Consider the following 17204-nt stretch of genomic DNA (forward strand, 5'->3'; position numbering starts at 1 on the left):
TGAGTGACCACACTTTGTTATTTTGAATGAACATTCTAAAATAAATAAAACACAGCCTTAATCGATCTAATTCTAACTAAAAATTCTGTTTACATGCAAAATCAGGCATGCTCTTCTTTAATGTATTAAACAGGTAATCAAAGATGGCAAAGCTCATGTAGACAAATGTTATCTATCAGTAAGGCCAAATTTCATTCTAAATGAATGTTCTGTATGATTAGTTACAGGTAAGTTCATAATCATTATGGCCCAGTCTTTCATTAAATAATTAAGTACAAGTCACTTGCATCATCTTCAGCTGAATGGTTAGTATGTATCAAAGAAGCATCATCCATGCAAGTTTGGTCCTGGTAGGGCATAAAGTTATGAAGGAATAAACCTAAAAAAAAAAAAAAAAAAAAAAAAAGAGGCCCATGGGCCACATCGCTCACCTGAGTAACTTTGGCCATGCTGTTCTTTACCAGATTTCCCCCTTTGTAATACCTATTGTGGCCCCGCCCTACCCCCCGGGGGTCATGAACAATTTAGAATCTACACTACCCCAGGATGCTTCCACATAAGTTTCAGCTTTTCTGGCCAAGTGGTTCTTGAGAAGAAGATTTTTAAAGATTTTGCCTATATATTTCAATGTAAAACTTGGATTCCTTATTGTGGCCCCACCCTACCCCCAGGGGTCATGATTTGAACAATTTAGAATTTAAACTACTTGAGGATGCTTCCACATAAGTTTCAGCTTTTCTGGCCCAGTGGTTCTTGAGAAGAAGATTTTTTAATGATCCAACCCTATTTTTGTCTTATCTTAATTACCTCCCCTTGTAAGGGGACTTGGCCCTTTATTTTAACAATTGAATTTACACTACCCAAGGATGCTCCTGTATAAATATGACTAATTGGGAATCCTGGTAATCTGGTAATCCTGTATAAATATGACTAATTGGGAAACTTGGGAAAAGATCTCAAAATACTTTTAAAATTGACCTGACCCAGTTACTTAAGCCAGAACATAACTGGGTCAGTTGCAGCAACAGATGTATTTTTGGACATTTAGGGCTTATACTTTCTTGAAAGTAGTCATGCTCTAAAACACTTTTACTCATTCATCTGGAATAACAAGAGACCCATGGGCCACAATGCTTACCTGAGTATCTATGGCCCTTCTTGTTCTACATCAGCAGATTCTTCTTCCTTCCTTTAAATTCCATTCTAGAACTTTGATCACCCATTGAACCTCCTCCCTACCTACCGGGGGTCATGATTTGTACAAAATTGAATTTACACTACCCAAGGATGCTCCTGTATAAATATGACTAATTGTGGCTGTGTTGTTCTCAAGAAGATTTTTTTAAGATATTGTCAATATATTCTTATGTATAACTCTGAACCCCTGTTGTGGTCCCTCCCTATCCTAGAGGGTCATGATTTGAACAATCTTGAAACTAAACTACCTTAGGAATAAGAATGCTTCTGTATTAATACTGGCTTTGCTGTTCTTGAGAAGATTTTTATATTAAAATGATTAATCATAGCTTTTTCTGATATTGAGAAGAAATTTTTTTAATGATTTCTCTTATATATTCCTATTTAATACTTTGTTCCCCTCTTGTGGCCCCATCCTACTTCCACAGGTAATGATTTGAACAATTTGAATCTACAGTATGAAATGAAGCTTTCATCTTTTCTGGCCCAGTGGTTCTTGAGAAGAAGATTTTTTAATGATCCAACCCTATTTTTGTCTTATCTTAATTACCTCCCCTTGTAAGGGGACTTGGCCCTTTATTTTAACAATTAAAACTCCCCTTTACCCAAGGATACTTTGTACATAGTTTGGTTAAAATTGGCCCAGTGGTTCTGGAGAAGAAGCTGAAAATGTGAAAAATTTAAAGACAACACATGACACATATGGCAGATGACAGAGATTAATACCCGACACTTTTTGATCAGAAAAGCTCACTTGGCTCAGGTGAGCTAATAAGTTAGAAACTAAGTAACCTAAGAATATCATCTGCCTTCGGATTAATTTTGCTAATGCTCAGTTAAGTATGAGCAAAGGGCAAAGGTCCATTTAGTTGCAGTTCTATAGCTCACTGGCCTGAAAAATTTGGGATGGATAACCTCTGTACAAAACTTTTCAGACCAGTGAGCCACAGACCTGCAGCTAAGGTCCATTGTCACAACAACAGAATGAGCACAAAGACTACTACTATATTTAGGGGGGATACACACAAAGATTAGTATAAAACCAATTAAATGTGAGCATTAATTGTTTTGTGAGCATTAATTGTTTTGGCCACTTTAATGTTGTGCTACAAGTCCCAAACAGCATGAAAATAAATTTAGTAGGGAAATAATGTGTGTACATGTAAGTGTTTTATAAACATTTTATTTGTGCACCTCCTATTCATTATAGCCTCTAAGCTGCAAAAAAAAATCATTTAAGGAATTAATCAGATTCCCCCACATTGATCTTTTAATCATCCAGTATGCTGCTAACAGCTTAAAGAAATTATATGTTTCGCTAAAGTAATATATCTTATTTAGTAACATATGTTCTGCTTCCATTGGGAAAAGCACTTTTAGAGTAATCAAATTACTGTATTCCTTACAAGTGGTTTTTTTCTTTGAATATTTATGAGTGTCACAATTTGAAACATTTGCATAAATGCCATGCTAATTAAGAATTTCAAAACAAAAAGGAAGATGGTATTTTCTTTCTAGATAAATGCATGTACATGTACAATGTGTAGTAGTAGTACTAAACATCACAACTAGTTAGTCTAGTCCACACAGTCACTCAGGTCTGAATTCCCAAGAGATGAGCCAATCAAACCATTATTTTACCTGGTAAATGTTAACTTGATATCATAGGGTGCATTGCATTATTGCTAATTACATTTTTTTTTTTTTAAAAAGTAGGCTTCCAAAAATAAGACATCCATTTCACTTTTTCAACAAATAACATTTCCAGAAAACTTTAAAATTATTCTCAGGAACTGAAGTTAATTTTTTTCAAACAAAAAAATTCAAGTAATTTTATATTCATACATTCAATTTTATTTTATTTTTTAGAAAACACACAAATCATAATCAACTAGATTAATGAAATATTATGTCACATAAGATCATTAAAAATCACTAAGTATCAACAAAATCACTAGCACATTACAGAGATGGATATTCATCTCGCAGAAAACTATTTAATCTTTCCATGGGGAATCCTTAAAGAGGCTGGGGGGTTGTGGCCATTTTTAGACTATATTGATCTCCTTTAGAAGAAGAGCTCCATATGAAGATATAGAAAATGATCAATTTTTAAAACTAAAATTTTTGAAATTTTTCTTTGCCAAATGATAGTTGACAGCTTAAGATATCATATCTAAAAATATAAGTTAAATCTGGTGGTTAATTTGTGGTTAATTTGTTGACCCCCCAGCCTCCTTAACTTGTACAGAATTGCTGTGTAATAATGACTTTTGCTTTACTTTGAATATTGCCTTTTTAGCCCATAACTGTTAGACTAGTTTGATCATGACACACAAGAGCACAACTAAGGCCAAATAAAAAAATATGTGTGGTTCCGGTTACCCGACCTTCCCTATTTTATACCCCCGACCCTAAACTTTTTTTGGCAATTTTCATATTTTTTCTGGAATTTTCCCCGATTTCCATCAATGGCTCCAGTTTAAGTTTTAGTTTCAGCAATGACGGCCTCCTTGCAAAACATAGTGCAAGTGTTTAATAGTGTTAAATCCAAAGCAAGCTAGCATGTAGGTGTCCCCTACCAATATTGACTAGTATATTATCACACCACATCTAAATGCCATTTGCAAAGCAGTGATAGGTATTATTTAGAAAAAATTAAGAAAATCAATTTGTTAAAAAAAAAAAAAAAAAAAAAAAAAAAATCCCTACCTACCTACCCTAATTTTTTTGGAAGTGTAACCGGAACCACACATATTTTTTTGTTTGGCCTAATACTGTTTAGTGTGGTAATCAGTTTTTGCAGCTCTTATAATGAACTGAAGAAAAAATTTAATCTCAGTTTATCTGGCTAGCATTGCTTGCATGTGAGAAATAAATGCAATCACACAAAATGAGGACTACATGTGTTTTATTGCAGCAGGATTTTCAGATCTGCGAAAGACATGTATATAGGTTTCTATTACAATATGACTTGCTCTTCACAAACACATGGTTGGAAGATGTGTATCAATTTAACAGCTAGAACTTTTGATAGATGCACAATATAAAGGGTACGTTCTTTAAGTTTTACTGCAGTCTTGACAGACCAACCTACGGAAAGCCGGCCCCATTGCAACTGAACTTGTGATGAACCAAAATAACAAGAGATATGTTTTATGTATCAATATTACAGACAGGATGTTTCACATTATTTTTTGACTCTTTATATATACACGACAGGCATGCATTTTTAATACACCAGGACTTTTATGAGGGTGTTATACAATAGACTCTTGGATGGAAGGCATGAGTTTCAAATAAAATGACCAGGCTTTCAGGTAAAAGGCATATCTTTCTTTTACACTAGCTTAAGCAGTCTTTTTGTTTGGAAACAATAAGCATGCATTACCATGACATTGAGATTGAAGGCACCAGAAAGTGAGTTGAAAGATTATTTCAATAAAGCAGATTTTTGGAAGGAAAGCATGTGTTCCTATTATAATGGCATTGCTTTCTGATAGAAGGCATATCTTTCTTTTACACTAAAACAGTCTTTTTGGTTGGAAACTATAAGCATGTGTTTCTATTACATTAAGATATAAGATACCAAATAAGTGAGTTGTTTTAGATGGAAGGCATGTGTTTCTATTTCAATAAAGCAGTCTTTTTTTAAGGAAAGCATGTTATTATTAAAATGACCTAGCTTTCAGACAGAAGGCATGTTTTTCTTTTACACCAAGCAGTCTTTTGGATGGAAACAAAGCATGTGTTTCTGTAACATAGAGGGTTTTTTTAAAATGAAGGCATGTGTTTCTACTATATTATGCAGACTTTTGGATGGATTAGGCATGTGTTTCTACTACATTAAGCTGGCTTTTGGATGAAAGGCACATGTTTCTATTACATTTATAAGCAGGCTTTTGGGTGGAAGGCATGTGTTTCTACTACATTAAGCTGGCTTTTGGATGAAAGGCACATGTTTCTACATGTATTACATTTATAAGCAGGCTTTTGGGTGGAAGGCATGTGTTTCTACTACAATGCTGTGTTTTTCTGCTGAGTTGGTTTGAAGAGAGGCAAGTTTTTCTTTTACACTGAAAGTTTTTGGAAGAAAGGCACATGTTTTTACATAAAAATATATATACGGTATATACTGGATATGTACACCAGTCATGTTCAGATAAGTTACACAGATTCTAAATTCATTACCAAATTATTCAGTTTTATTATAACCAAACTTAATTAAAGGTTTATTTCCACAATTAATGCACTAGACTATTCAGAAAAAAAAAATGGTAGAAATTTGGATTGTTATTTTTAATAACATAACTGAAGTTAAGTTAAATGACCTGTAGATCAGAGACCTGCATGTCTCCAAAATAAATCACATGAAGCATGAGGATGTGGCAGGCCCCCATAAAATTCTCAAAGGACAATAATAGACTCTTTTCTCCCACTAGAGGAGAAAGGTTTTAGTATTTATAATGAACCGAGTTGTTCCACCTTTACATACATCACAACAGGTAGTCTGGCTGGCTGTTACCTGTTAACTGGTACATCGCTTACACTTATGTAATGAAATGACAGCTTCACACAGCAGAAATAACATACAAACATGCATACCTGAAAGGAATTTTAAAATCCATCCACAAAAACTCCCAAATAAAGCACATCATCAAGAGGAACATTGAATTATATCACAAATAATTCTAGATTCGTGGAATCACTTCTGATATTTCAATCAAAAATGCTAATGAATGAATACATTAACCCTCATGGATAAGAAGTGCATTAAATATAAACCTTGCAGCTGTGTCACAAACCTGGGACAAACTATTCCAAAAATCTATGTCAATTGATAACTTACAGGAAAGAAGTTCCTGACGTTAGAACCGTTACCATGAATTTAAGTTGTAAAAATTGGTCAAAAATTGAAATGCAACATCTCTATGCAGAAAAGATTCACTCCAGAGACTAACTGACCTGGTGACCAGCTGGGCTGCATTAACAGGTTTAAAATTTTATGCAAAAATACTTTAATTTCAAATTTTTGTTTTCTTACAGTTATCAATATGCAAGTATTTTCATGTAGTCCGTTTTGGTTATTTATAATCTCTTGGTGAAATTGAAGCCATACAAAGGAATTATTTAGGCTATTTTGAAGTTAATATATACAGATATCTTGAAGAACAACACACGGATATACTTTCTCAAATTGACATGACACTATAAAATATGTTATTTGAAAAAAATGTTTAAATTAGAATTATAACCACTATTTACCTAGAAGTAATTTAAGAGCCATTCTCTGCAATGATATATAGGAGTAGTCTCAGAATTTCCCCAAACTCTCTACAAATTAATCTTTGATACCGTAAACTCAAATCATGCAAAAAATCGGTTGCTACCATGTATACATGTGCCAGAAAGGTGACAATGAATGGTTCCAAAAGTTGAAGGCTTGATGTCTTAAGGAATACGCAATGTAGTTTGAACTTAATTGTCTTTTTCCCTGGAGTTGAAGAGTTCCAATACTTAAAGGAACTGTGTGCTACATTCTAATGTCTATATATGCTGTTGTACACTTCTTCTAAAACAAATTTGGATAAACAAAACATCTAGAATATATGTTTAGTAATTTTTGAATATTTTTCTTTGAAGTATACAAGAATTTTCATCAATTGATATCTTTTCAAAATCTCTGGTAATGCATGCTGATTTTTTGTCTATGAACATCTGATGGCACTATTATCTTAAATTAAGAATATCTTGAAAAATTATCAGTAGGTAAGGTACGTTGCATATGTCCTTAAATGCATGATAAACATATCTGGGAATCAATTACATACACTACTATGAAAACAAAGTATTCAAAAGTAATAATTTTATTCATTCATATCTATAAAGTCATATACTCAATTAAAATAATTAAAGGTTGGAATGCAACCAAATAATAGAGAATTAGACACTTGTTACATATTCCAAGGAAGAAATAAAATGTGACATTTTTCATTGGTTGGCAATGGTTCCTATGGTCTTCATACTGCAAAAGCTCTCAAAAATAATGTGTCAGAAAATTACAGTAATTGACTTGGGTAGGTTGGCATTGTGACCCATTGAGTATTGAGTAATGGATGATGGTGTGTCTGCAAGATTTCCAGAATAAAAAAGGGTAAAATGTGGTTTATTAGTTCCTTTTTCCCACCACCTCTGAAAGATTCTTACCTTATTCTATAATTAGTATCAGTCATTTCAAAGAGAGGAAAATCTTTAAAAAATTGAAATTAATGAAATTCATGGCTACCAATTAAACAATTCAAGAGAACTCAAAGGAAAAGAAATTCCAGTTTGGTCATTCAATGAAAAACATACTCTTCAGTAAAACCAATACCCCCACTGCAGACTGCTGTCTAAGGCCTAATGGAAACATCACTTTCAAAATATGTATACAATCATGTATAAAAGATAGTCTTCATTGATTATGCATACAATGAATCATGCTCAGAACATTCTAGGACTAAATACTCATTCCAAAGTATATATAAGCAAATCAGTCCAATCTAATTGTATCCTTTATAAGAATCATGACTTGTATTTCACAGTAGACCTTGGGTATTGCATCAATATGACCTAACAATGGAGGGATCCCCTTAACAAAATTTTAAAAAGATGCATTGTGCCAGCTTTGGCCAAAATTGGCCCAATGGTTACAGTTACAGCTATGATTTTAATCAAGCTAAATACACACAACATTGGAATGCTTCAATATCAATACAATCAACATGACTCTGCTGTTCTGGAGGAGATTTTTTCCCCATGTGCACATGCATTATGTAAATTTTGATCTATTTTTGGCCCAACCCTAATCCCAGGGTTCATAATTTAAAAAAAAAAAAAAAAAAAAAAAAAAAAAAAAACTCATTCCACACAACTTATAAATAGTATACTGGTGTCTCATAATATCACGGTACTTATTTCTTTTGCATAAAAAAGTTATTCCAAGTTCTTACATTAACTTTTCACCAAATATTATTCATAAACCTATTAATGGCCTAACTTTTTAGTGGCTAATTATTTTCCAAGCTTTCTTCGTTTAGTTTGTAGTCTAGTATTTTTATAACAGGAAGTCTAATTTACCTCCAAAAGTGGAGAGTCTCATTGTATTGCGGTATTGAAAACATGGAGGTTTGGCACGGTCACAAAGTACAATTTTTATTTTTTAAATTTATGATGTAAATCTACATGAAAACTTAAGTATAACACAACTTAAGGCTTTCAAAATATGAACTTAAATTATGGATTTTACTTGGTTATATATTCAATGGTCTAAATAAAAATAAAAATGGGAATGGAAATCTGTAAAATTTTGTTTTATTTGAATAAATATTTTTCCAACGTGTGTTCCATATTTTTTAATCATCACAAAAGTCAACATTCAGACGACAGACAGATAGTCCATCAACAAAAAGGATATGAGCTATGTATCCTAATTTTTGGGAAATACCGCGATACAATGGAACCCATGCTATAATGAGAATTAAGGATATATTGTTTGACTTATTATTATGATTTAGTGTGGTCTTACTACTCTAGAAAAGATTTCTTCCTAATATTCCATTCAAAAAATTTGATCTGCTATTGTACCCTCAACATATTCCTGAGGGCTCTGATCTAAACAAACTTGAATCTAAACTATCTGAGGATGCTTGCATACCATTATGACTAATTATGGTTTTCCTATTCATTGGAGGGAAAATTTTTAAGACTTTTCCTATATATTCCTATAAAACATTGATCTCCTACTTTGGCCCTACCCTACCCCCAGGGACTATGATTTGAAATAAACTTGAATCTACATGATATGGGGATAAACCTAGCAAATATGACAAATTAGGCTTCGCTGTTTTTGAGAAGAAGAGTTTTAAAGATTTTCTCCTATATTTTCCTATGTAAACTAAAAATTCTAAAATATCTCCCCATTAAAGAGGGTGTGGCCCTTCATTTTAACAAACTTGAATTCCGGAATTTCCTTTCACTCAACAATGCTTTGTGGCATGTTTGGTTGAAACTGGCCCAGTGGTTCTTCAGACAACGAAATTGTGAAAAATTTACAAATGGATGGACAGGCAGACAGAGGGACGTTAAAATTGATCAGAAAGCCTCACTTGAGCTTTCAGCTCTGGTGTACTAAAAAGTGAAAAATTCATAAAGTTTACAGATGAACATATAAATTGAAACATACAGAGAGACAAAAAATGGACACCCATACAATTTGTGATCAGAATAGCTCACTTTAAGCTCAGGTGAGCTAAAAACAAAGATTTATTTAGAAAAAAATTTCAGTTCTTTGAGTGCTTCATTTATCCACACAATTTTGCTTGGTCATTGCCTTTTTTTTTTTAGACAAGGAGGCCTTAATTATTAAGAGGCATGACTGATTTAGATTAAAAACAATAGGGGGAGGAAGAAGAATATATATGGGCATTGGTGCTTATAACATATGGGACAATTACAGTAATGGTTAAACCTATAAATGCAAAAATCTGACACTTCAGAAACACAATTCTTCCTTCTAACAGAATACATAAATAATTATTTTGTAGTGAATGTCAATCAACAATAGTCTTAAATAATCAATATTTGTGGTTTCATGAATCTGACTCAAGGCTATATCATCAGGTTCCTATATTCATACATAATTTCTGAGTTTATTACATTTTCATGACATATTGCCATCATTTGACTTCTTTAACATACTGATTACCATAAAAATTAGTTAAGTTTTTTTTTTAATTTAAATATAACTGAAAATAATTGTGTACATTTTGGAACAAGTCCTAGCGCATTAAGATTTATTTCTTCCCCTTAAAAATCTAAGAAATAAACCCACCCAAGAAGCTTGATTTTATGTTATTTATCAAAGTTCTTGTCATTTCCAATAGAAGATAAAGTTCTTGATAATCACCTGATCTAAAAATATCCCTCTTTCACACTGTCTCTAATTAACACTTATATTCAATTAAAGACTTTATAATCATATGACACTTACGGGTTGTATAGAAATGGAGCAATGACCGAATTTTTTAAAATCTGCAATAGTGCAGAGGCTGTGATTGGGGTTTTTATTGTTCTGTCTGTTACATCCTTTTGACAGGGATTGGTAAATCGATGTAATGTCCTATGGTTAGTAAGAAATAACACAATGATATTGTCACCTACCTTGCTGCTTGTCTTGACATCCCCAAGGACCTTAAAATGAGAAAAAATATCAAAATCAATAAGGATAATTACCATATTATATCAGAGATCTCTTATGCAACACTGTTTTAAATAGTCTCATTTGAATTGGAGGTGGGGGAGAATCTTTTGGTTGACATATATGACTCACATCAGTAGCATAAGATTTTCCCTTTTCAAAACTTTTTGTATCAACATTGTACAAGAGTTTTACAAAAATTAATGTGATCTTTTCAACTAAATAACTTGAAATTCAACATAAAACTTTTCCATAAAGGTCACCATATCAACTTTGAAGCTATTTAAACAGGATGTCAGTCCTCCATCATAATACAAAATATACACACAAAAAAAATTGTTAATAGGGTATGCATCCCAAAAATTTCTGTGTGTTTGTAGAGTCTATACTGATTTATCAAGAATTCTCACTGCTGTGATCAAGTTGTCTGAGCATCACTTAATAGCACAAAAAGCTATCATATGCAAGAAGCCCATAAAAGAATTCTCAAATTTAGCTCAAGATCACTGTTCAAGGTAAAAAAAAAATAAAACTGCAGTAAATGCATCCTTACAAGATTGACAGACAAAAAAATAAAATTTACATAACACAACATTCAGACATCGGGACAACTACAGCAAATTATGCAATTCATTCAGTGAAAACATGTACCAGTAATTTGCTTTTCTTAATCCAAAATGGATATACCACCATGAAAAGTAATCTTTGCCAATATCACTGAAAAAAATTACTAGCATTACCTCTAGCCAGAAGTATTCCAATACAGTATTGATCTTGTTAAGTGAAACAAGAATCAATAACTAAATTACAGTGAAATCTTGTTATCTCGACCTTGATGGGACCAAGAAAATACTTTGAGATATCTGAGTATTCCAGATATCAGGGGTAAAATAGTGAAAGAATAAGTGATTGGGACTTCCAAATCACTTCGACATATCCATGCTATTAGAGATATCAGTGTTCGAGATAACGAAGTTCAACTGTATATTTCTTCCTTGGTGGCAATTATTAACATGATTCTCTCTACGGCAGAAAACATCCTAAATACCAGTAGAGTGTAAGGTGTGAAAATACCTGTACTTCATACATGTACTTATAAGCATGCTAGCACTACATTACACTTACAACTCCTTTGTATAACAGTACTGTCTCACTACCAATTCTCAGATTTTTTTTCCTCCCCACTTTGAGTATGATGAAAATTGTTCAAACAAGTTTTGATAAAAAAATTCTACATGTCTTCTTTTAATTATTTTCTTCATACTGAGCATGCGTAATTGGCAAATGTACAATTACTTTCCATGGCAATTTCCACACATTTTATATGTATAGTATTTTTGGACAATTATTTCTGATTATTTGGTCAGTATACAGATAAGTATTCAGCTGAGCATCTCATTTACATGCTATATTAGCATGAAAAAAAATCTAATCAAAAGAAAAAAAAGGTAGAATATATTGTTCGAGGATCTTAACTGGAGGTGTGGATACAAGTATGTCAAAACACAAGATCATCAATTGACAGAGTTTGCGATTTTTTTTTTGATTGGTGAATATTAATCAAAGCTTTTTCAGAGGTAAAGTTGCCAGAAAACTCTCAAAACACTCTCCATGTTCATTAACCAAAAAATATCAATTTTGAAAATTATTTGAGCTCTTTCAAATTGTAGTGGCAGCTATACATAAAACTAATGTACAGTCCAAGAATTGGACACAAACCTGTGCATGCATTATTCTAACCCAAGAATTTTGTCTTTATGAGAAGTATGAATTAGGGGTACTGAGCAAGTGCACCCCCCCCCCCTCCTACATTTTAAAGACAACTTATAGCTCAATTTTTTTTAAAGTTTCAAGTTCCAACAAAATTTTTATACACTTTCTGCCATGAGCTTGTCAGAATACCTTGGGTCAGGGCATAACACACATTCAAGGCATAAGTAATATTTGTGTGAAGTACCGTAAATCTGGAAATTTTTAAATTAAATTAAAATTTTCAAAACAGTTTATACGTACACATGTACATACAATATATCATGCATGTACTCGTACGTATACAATATTAAGCGATGCCAACGTTCAATAATCAGATTATAAATTACGCATATATACATACAATAAATTACGCATATATACATACAATAAATTACGCATGTACATACAATATTAAATGATTGCAATGTTCAATAATCAGATAAAAATATTAAAAGCAATAAAACACCTAAACTGTTTAAAGTTGTCATAACATTTTACTAAATCACGCATGTACATAAAACAATGTCAGCTTTAAATAACCTTCAGATAAAAACATTCTCCCGGGTATAAGAAGAGAAAAAACGTCTAATTAATATTGAATTACATAATATGTATAAAACTGGCCTCTCTTTCTTGGAGAAATAATTTAAAAGAGACATGAATGTAGTGAAGACACTTTCCATGCACGGATTATCACGGGTAATTAGCTTGTAGTATAAACAGGTTTCTTAAATTGGCTACTGCTTATGAACACCTGTTCACTGGATTAAAAAAATAGCCAACAGCTGTCAGCAAACTTTTTGTTTACATTTTTTGTTGTTGATTTATTTTTAAGAAAAATATTTTTGCGAATGCAATGCACACACAAATTTGCTAAAAATTTATCTACAGTAAAAATTTCCAGATTTACGGGGTATGATCCTCCAATGTTTATCAATCAGAAAGTTATAGACCAGATACAAATCTAACACTTTTTCTGCCAGTGACCTTGAACTTGCCAAAATGACCTTGGGTTAGATCAAGACACATTCTTAAGTCATAAGCAATCTTTGCATCAAGTATCAATTTTCAATTAGCCTTGAGAGTTAAAGACAAGACACAAATAAACACTTTTTTGCCAGTGACCTTGAACTTCTTGGAATGACTTTGGGTCAATGTCAATATATACTTCAGATCATATGCAATATTTTTGATTAAGTATGAGACTCTAATGTTCTCCATTAATTAATCTCCAGGAATTTTACATTTTTCTACAAGTGACCTTGAACTTGATCAAATGGCAAAGGCTTAAGGTCATGACACACCTTCATATCATAAGCAATATTTTTTTATGCCCCCATATCAAAGATTCGGGGATATATAGTTTTTGCCCTGTCCGTCTGTCTGTTTGTCTGTTTATCTGTTTGTTTGTCTGCAAAAACTTTAACATTGATCATAATTTTGAATGGTTGGTAGTTGGCTTTCATATTTCACACGTGTATTCCTTGTGACAAGACCTTTCTTTGGGTACCATCATATTTGACCTTGGAGTTTGACCCAGTTTTACAAAATTTTACCCAGCTTTAACCTTGGCCATAACTTTTGAACAGTTTGTGCTTGAGCTTTCATACTTCACATGTATAATCCTTGTGACAAGACCTTCTTTTGGAGACCAACAACTTTGACTCTTTGACCTTGACCTAGGAGTTTGACCTACTTTTGAAAAACTTTAACTTGGTCATAACTTTTGAATGGTTGGTGCTAGGGCTTTCATACTTCACATGTGCAATCCTTGTGACAAGACCTTCCTTTGGATACCAACAATTTTGACCCTTTGACCTTGACCTTGGAGTTTGACCTACTTTTGGAAAACTTTAACCTTGTTCATAACTTTTGAACAGTTGGTGCTAGGGCTTTCATTTACTCACATGTTTAATCCTTGTGAAAAGACCTTCCTTTAGATACCAACAATTATAGCCCATTGACCTTGACCTTGGAGGTTGACCTACTTTTGAAAAACTTTAACCTTGGCCATATCTTTTGAATGGTTGGTGCCAGGACTTTTATATTTCACAAGCCTATTTCTTGTAAGAAGTTCTTTCCTTGGGTACCATTAATTTTGATCATTTGACCTTGACCTTGAGGTTTGACTTATTTTTGAAAAACTTTAACCTTTTCCATATCTTTTCAATGGTTGTTGCTAGGGCTTTCATATTTCACAGGTATATTCCTCCAGACAAGACCTTACTTAGGGTACCAACATATTTGTTTGCATTTATGAAAGTTTAACCTTCGCTATAAGTTGCAATACGGGGGCATCAGTGTTTCACTTTTGGTACCAACACATTTGTTTGCATTTAAGAAAGTTTATAACCTTCACTATAAGCTGCCATAAGGGGGCACACACACCTTGATTGAACTATAAGTTCCAATCTTTCTCTATAAAGAAGTTGTAGACCTGTGCGTTTTGTACCAGTGACCTTGAACTTGCCATAATGACCCTGGGTTAATGTAATGTAAGAAAGTAAGGGATGTAAGAAAGAAAAAAAATAACAGAAATCTGCATGTGAATGATACAATTGGTAATATGTGTATATTAAAGTATTCTCAACATTTTTCATTATTGTCTAGAGCCTCTTGAACACCATATTTATGTCATCTGCTCACAAATCTCCCCCAATTGTATCTATCAGCCCCTTATACTATAGATGTCTCCTAAATCATAATTCCTTCAATTGATTCACCTGATATACAACTACTCATGATATTAAAAATAACTTTCCCATAAAAACAAACAATAATGTATTAATTAACAAATTATTGCAGCTTCTTTTGAAAACCAAAATGATATGTATAGCTGCTATATTGATATACCCATGCACGAAATAATAACCTGTGACACACTTTAGCTTCGTTTCCTCTAATAACTTCACTATGCCCTGAAGAATATTTAAAATGAATCTCAGAAATCATATAACAATCTATGACATCATATACATTCAAGCATTGTTAACTGTTCAAATCAATTATCATCTCAGATGAACATTTCCTTGAGAACTTGAGGAGCTGTATTGTAAGTGACTTTGATTATGTAATAACATTGTTTTCTGAAACACTAAGGGGACACTGATGCCTTTTTTCCCCTTCAAAAAAAAATTGCTTTAGAACTTCTTTATCTGTGTTATGCTTTAGATAATTATTCACAAGTGACATTGCAGACAAATCAGCCCTCCCGTGAAGTTTATTTTCAATTTTCACAGCATGTTTTCCACAAAAATATTTCAAAAAGTTTGTTGTACCCTTACACTGTAAATCAAGTTGTGGAAGCAGCTGTCGGGAGCAATTACTTGCATAAAACAATGTCAAGGTTTAAGGGTATATTGAATGACTACACATAATTTGCACTGCAGCACAACACCTCAACATTTGTCTTACACTAAGAAAGATGTTGAAAATGTCTGAGGCAGGGTAAAGATACAAGTCAAGTCTGGATTGATTGTATGTTGTTCAACATCCCATTGGAGAATTTTTCACTCATATAGAGACGTCACTGTATGCCGGTGAAGGGCTTCAAATTTTGACCTATACTTGGCACTCAGAGCCATTGAGCAGTGAGGGTTCTTTATCGTGCCAATGCCTACCATGACACGGGACCTCAGTTTTTAAGGTCTCACCCGAAAGTCCCATGACTTTCACTTCTAGTGCCGGGTGCTTGGCGGAGGAACAGTCACTACCTATGTTTACGTCTTAGGTTTGACATGGTGTGGCGAACCAGAATCGAACCCAGGCCTCCCAATCACGAAGTCAAGTCTGGAAGACAAATTTTATCATTATTCTAAAGGCATTTAACTTGGAAAGAACTGATTGTCCACCAATAAGTATACCAGTAAAACCAAAAAAAGGTAACATAGACTCCCTGCCCAGCTTCAAGGTCAAAACCTATGTCCTTGACCTTGATACAATTACAGGTCAAGATTCAGACATAAATGACTATCTCAACTTATCTATCATCATGTGTCTATGACCTCGATTTGAGTTGATAGGCATCATACAACACCAATGATGACAGCAATGTCAATGACCTCTGCAATAGATATAGACTGGGTCATGGTAAAAATTTTTGGCATGACGTTACCATGACCTTTGTCTATCTGTTACCACATCAGCATCATTGACCTTTCAATAAACTCAGAGCTACCATCAATGAAAATTATTCCACTATGTTATTAGGTCAGGGACAGTAACCAAGTTCTTGACACTTCAAGGACATCAGATTATATTTTACGGGAATTAAATGTCTTCAAAAAAAATTAAAATTTGATATGCACTTCGTTTTGCATCAGCTTGAACCAAAATCAGGAGGGGGGGGGGGGGGGGGGGGCAGTTATTGAACAATACAGTCATTTCTGCTTTTTTGTGTGTAATATGATTCTAAATGACCTAGATTTTGTCTTTCTCACTGAACATGCTGAAGTAGCTGTCAGTATAATGAATGACTGGCCTAATAACTTATCAACTGATAATCAATCACTTGGTGCAAACTATATACAAGATTCCTGTTAACATTATGCTTTAATTATGAACAGACCCTTACGAAAATTATTTTGAAGTGTGATATAAGCTACATTTAATTTATGATATTTTAAAGTATGCATGTGTCAATGTCTGGAGTGTAAACCCTAGCTGTTTATTATATAGCAACTATTTCTTACAATTTATGTCTGGACTAATTACTTTTCCCTGAATTTTATAGTCCTCATGACTATATATGTGTTTAATTTCAAATTCACAATGAAAATATAGTCACACTACTAACCATATCTACATGTAGAACAATATAGCTTCCATATTTTTTTCTCTGCAAAATCATTCCAATCACAAGAAGAAAATAAATGTTACCCAGAAATTCCAAAACATTCTTAAATCTAGAAGATAGAGGTGAAAACTTTCAATTTTTTGTGTCTGTATGTTTTTTTTTTTTTAAGGAGATGACAAAAATAGCTTTCTAACAAGTTTTCAGAAAAGTTCAGTGTCCCAG

At 33.1% G+C, this 17204-nt stretch overlaps 1 protein-coding gene across 1 annotated transcript in view; it reads right to left on the bottom strand.

The window, feature by feature from the left end:
* The window catches only part of LOC133197214 (vitamin D3 receptor B-like), a 73163-nt gene that overhangs the window by 46673 nt on the left and 9286 nt on the right, over positions 1–17204 (bottom strand). Inside the window, exon 2 of the mRNA XM_061333130.1 lies at positions 10399–10428. Within this exon, the coding sequence (XP_061189114.1) occupies positions 10399–10428 (30 nt within the window). The remainder of the gene's footprint in view (positions 1–10398; positions 10429–17204) is intronic.

This window comes from Saccostrea echinata, unplaced genomic scaffold, assembly GCF_033153115.1.
Source record: "Saccostrea echinata isolate AGI-Se365-2 ecotype Australia unplaced genomic scaffold, CSIRO_AGI_Sech_v1 ptg000030l, whole genome shotgun sequence".
NCBI classification, from domain to species: domain Eukaryota; kingdom Metazoa; phylum Mollusca; class Bivalvia; order Ostreida; family Ostreidae; genus Saccostrea; species Saccostrea echinata.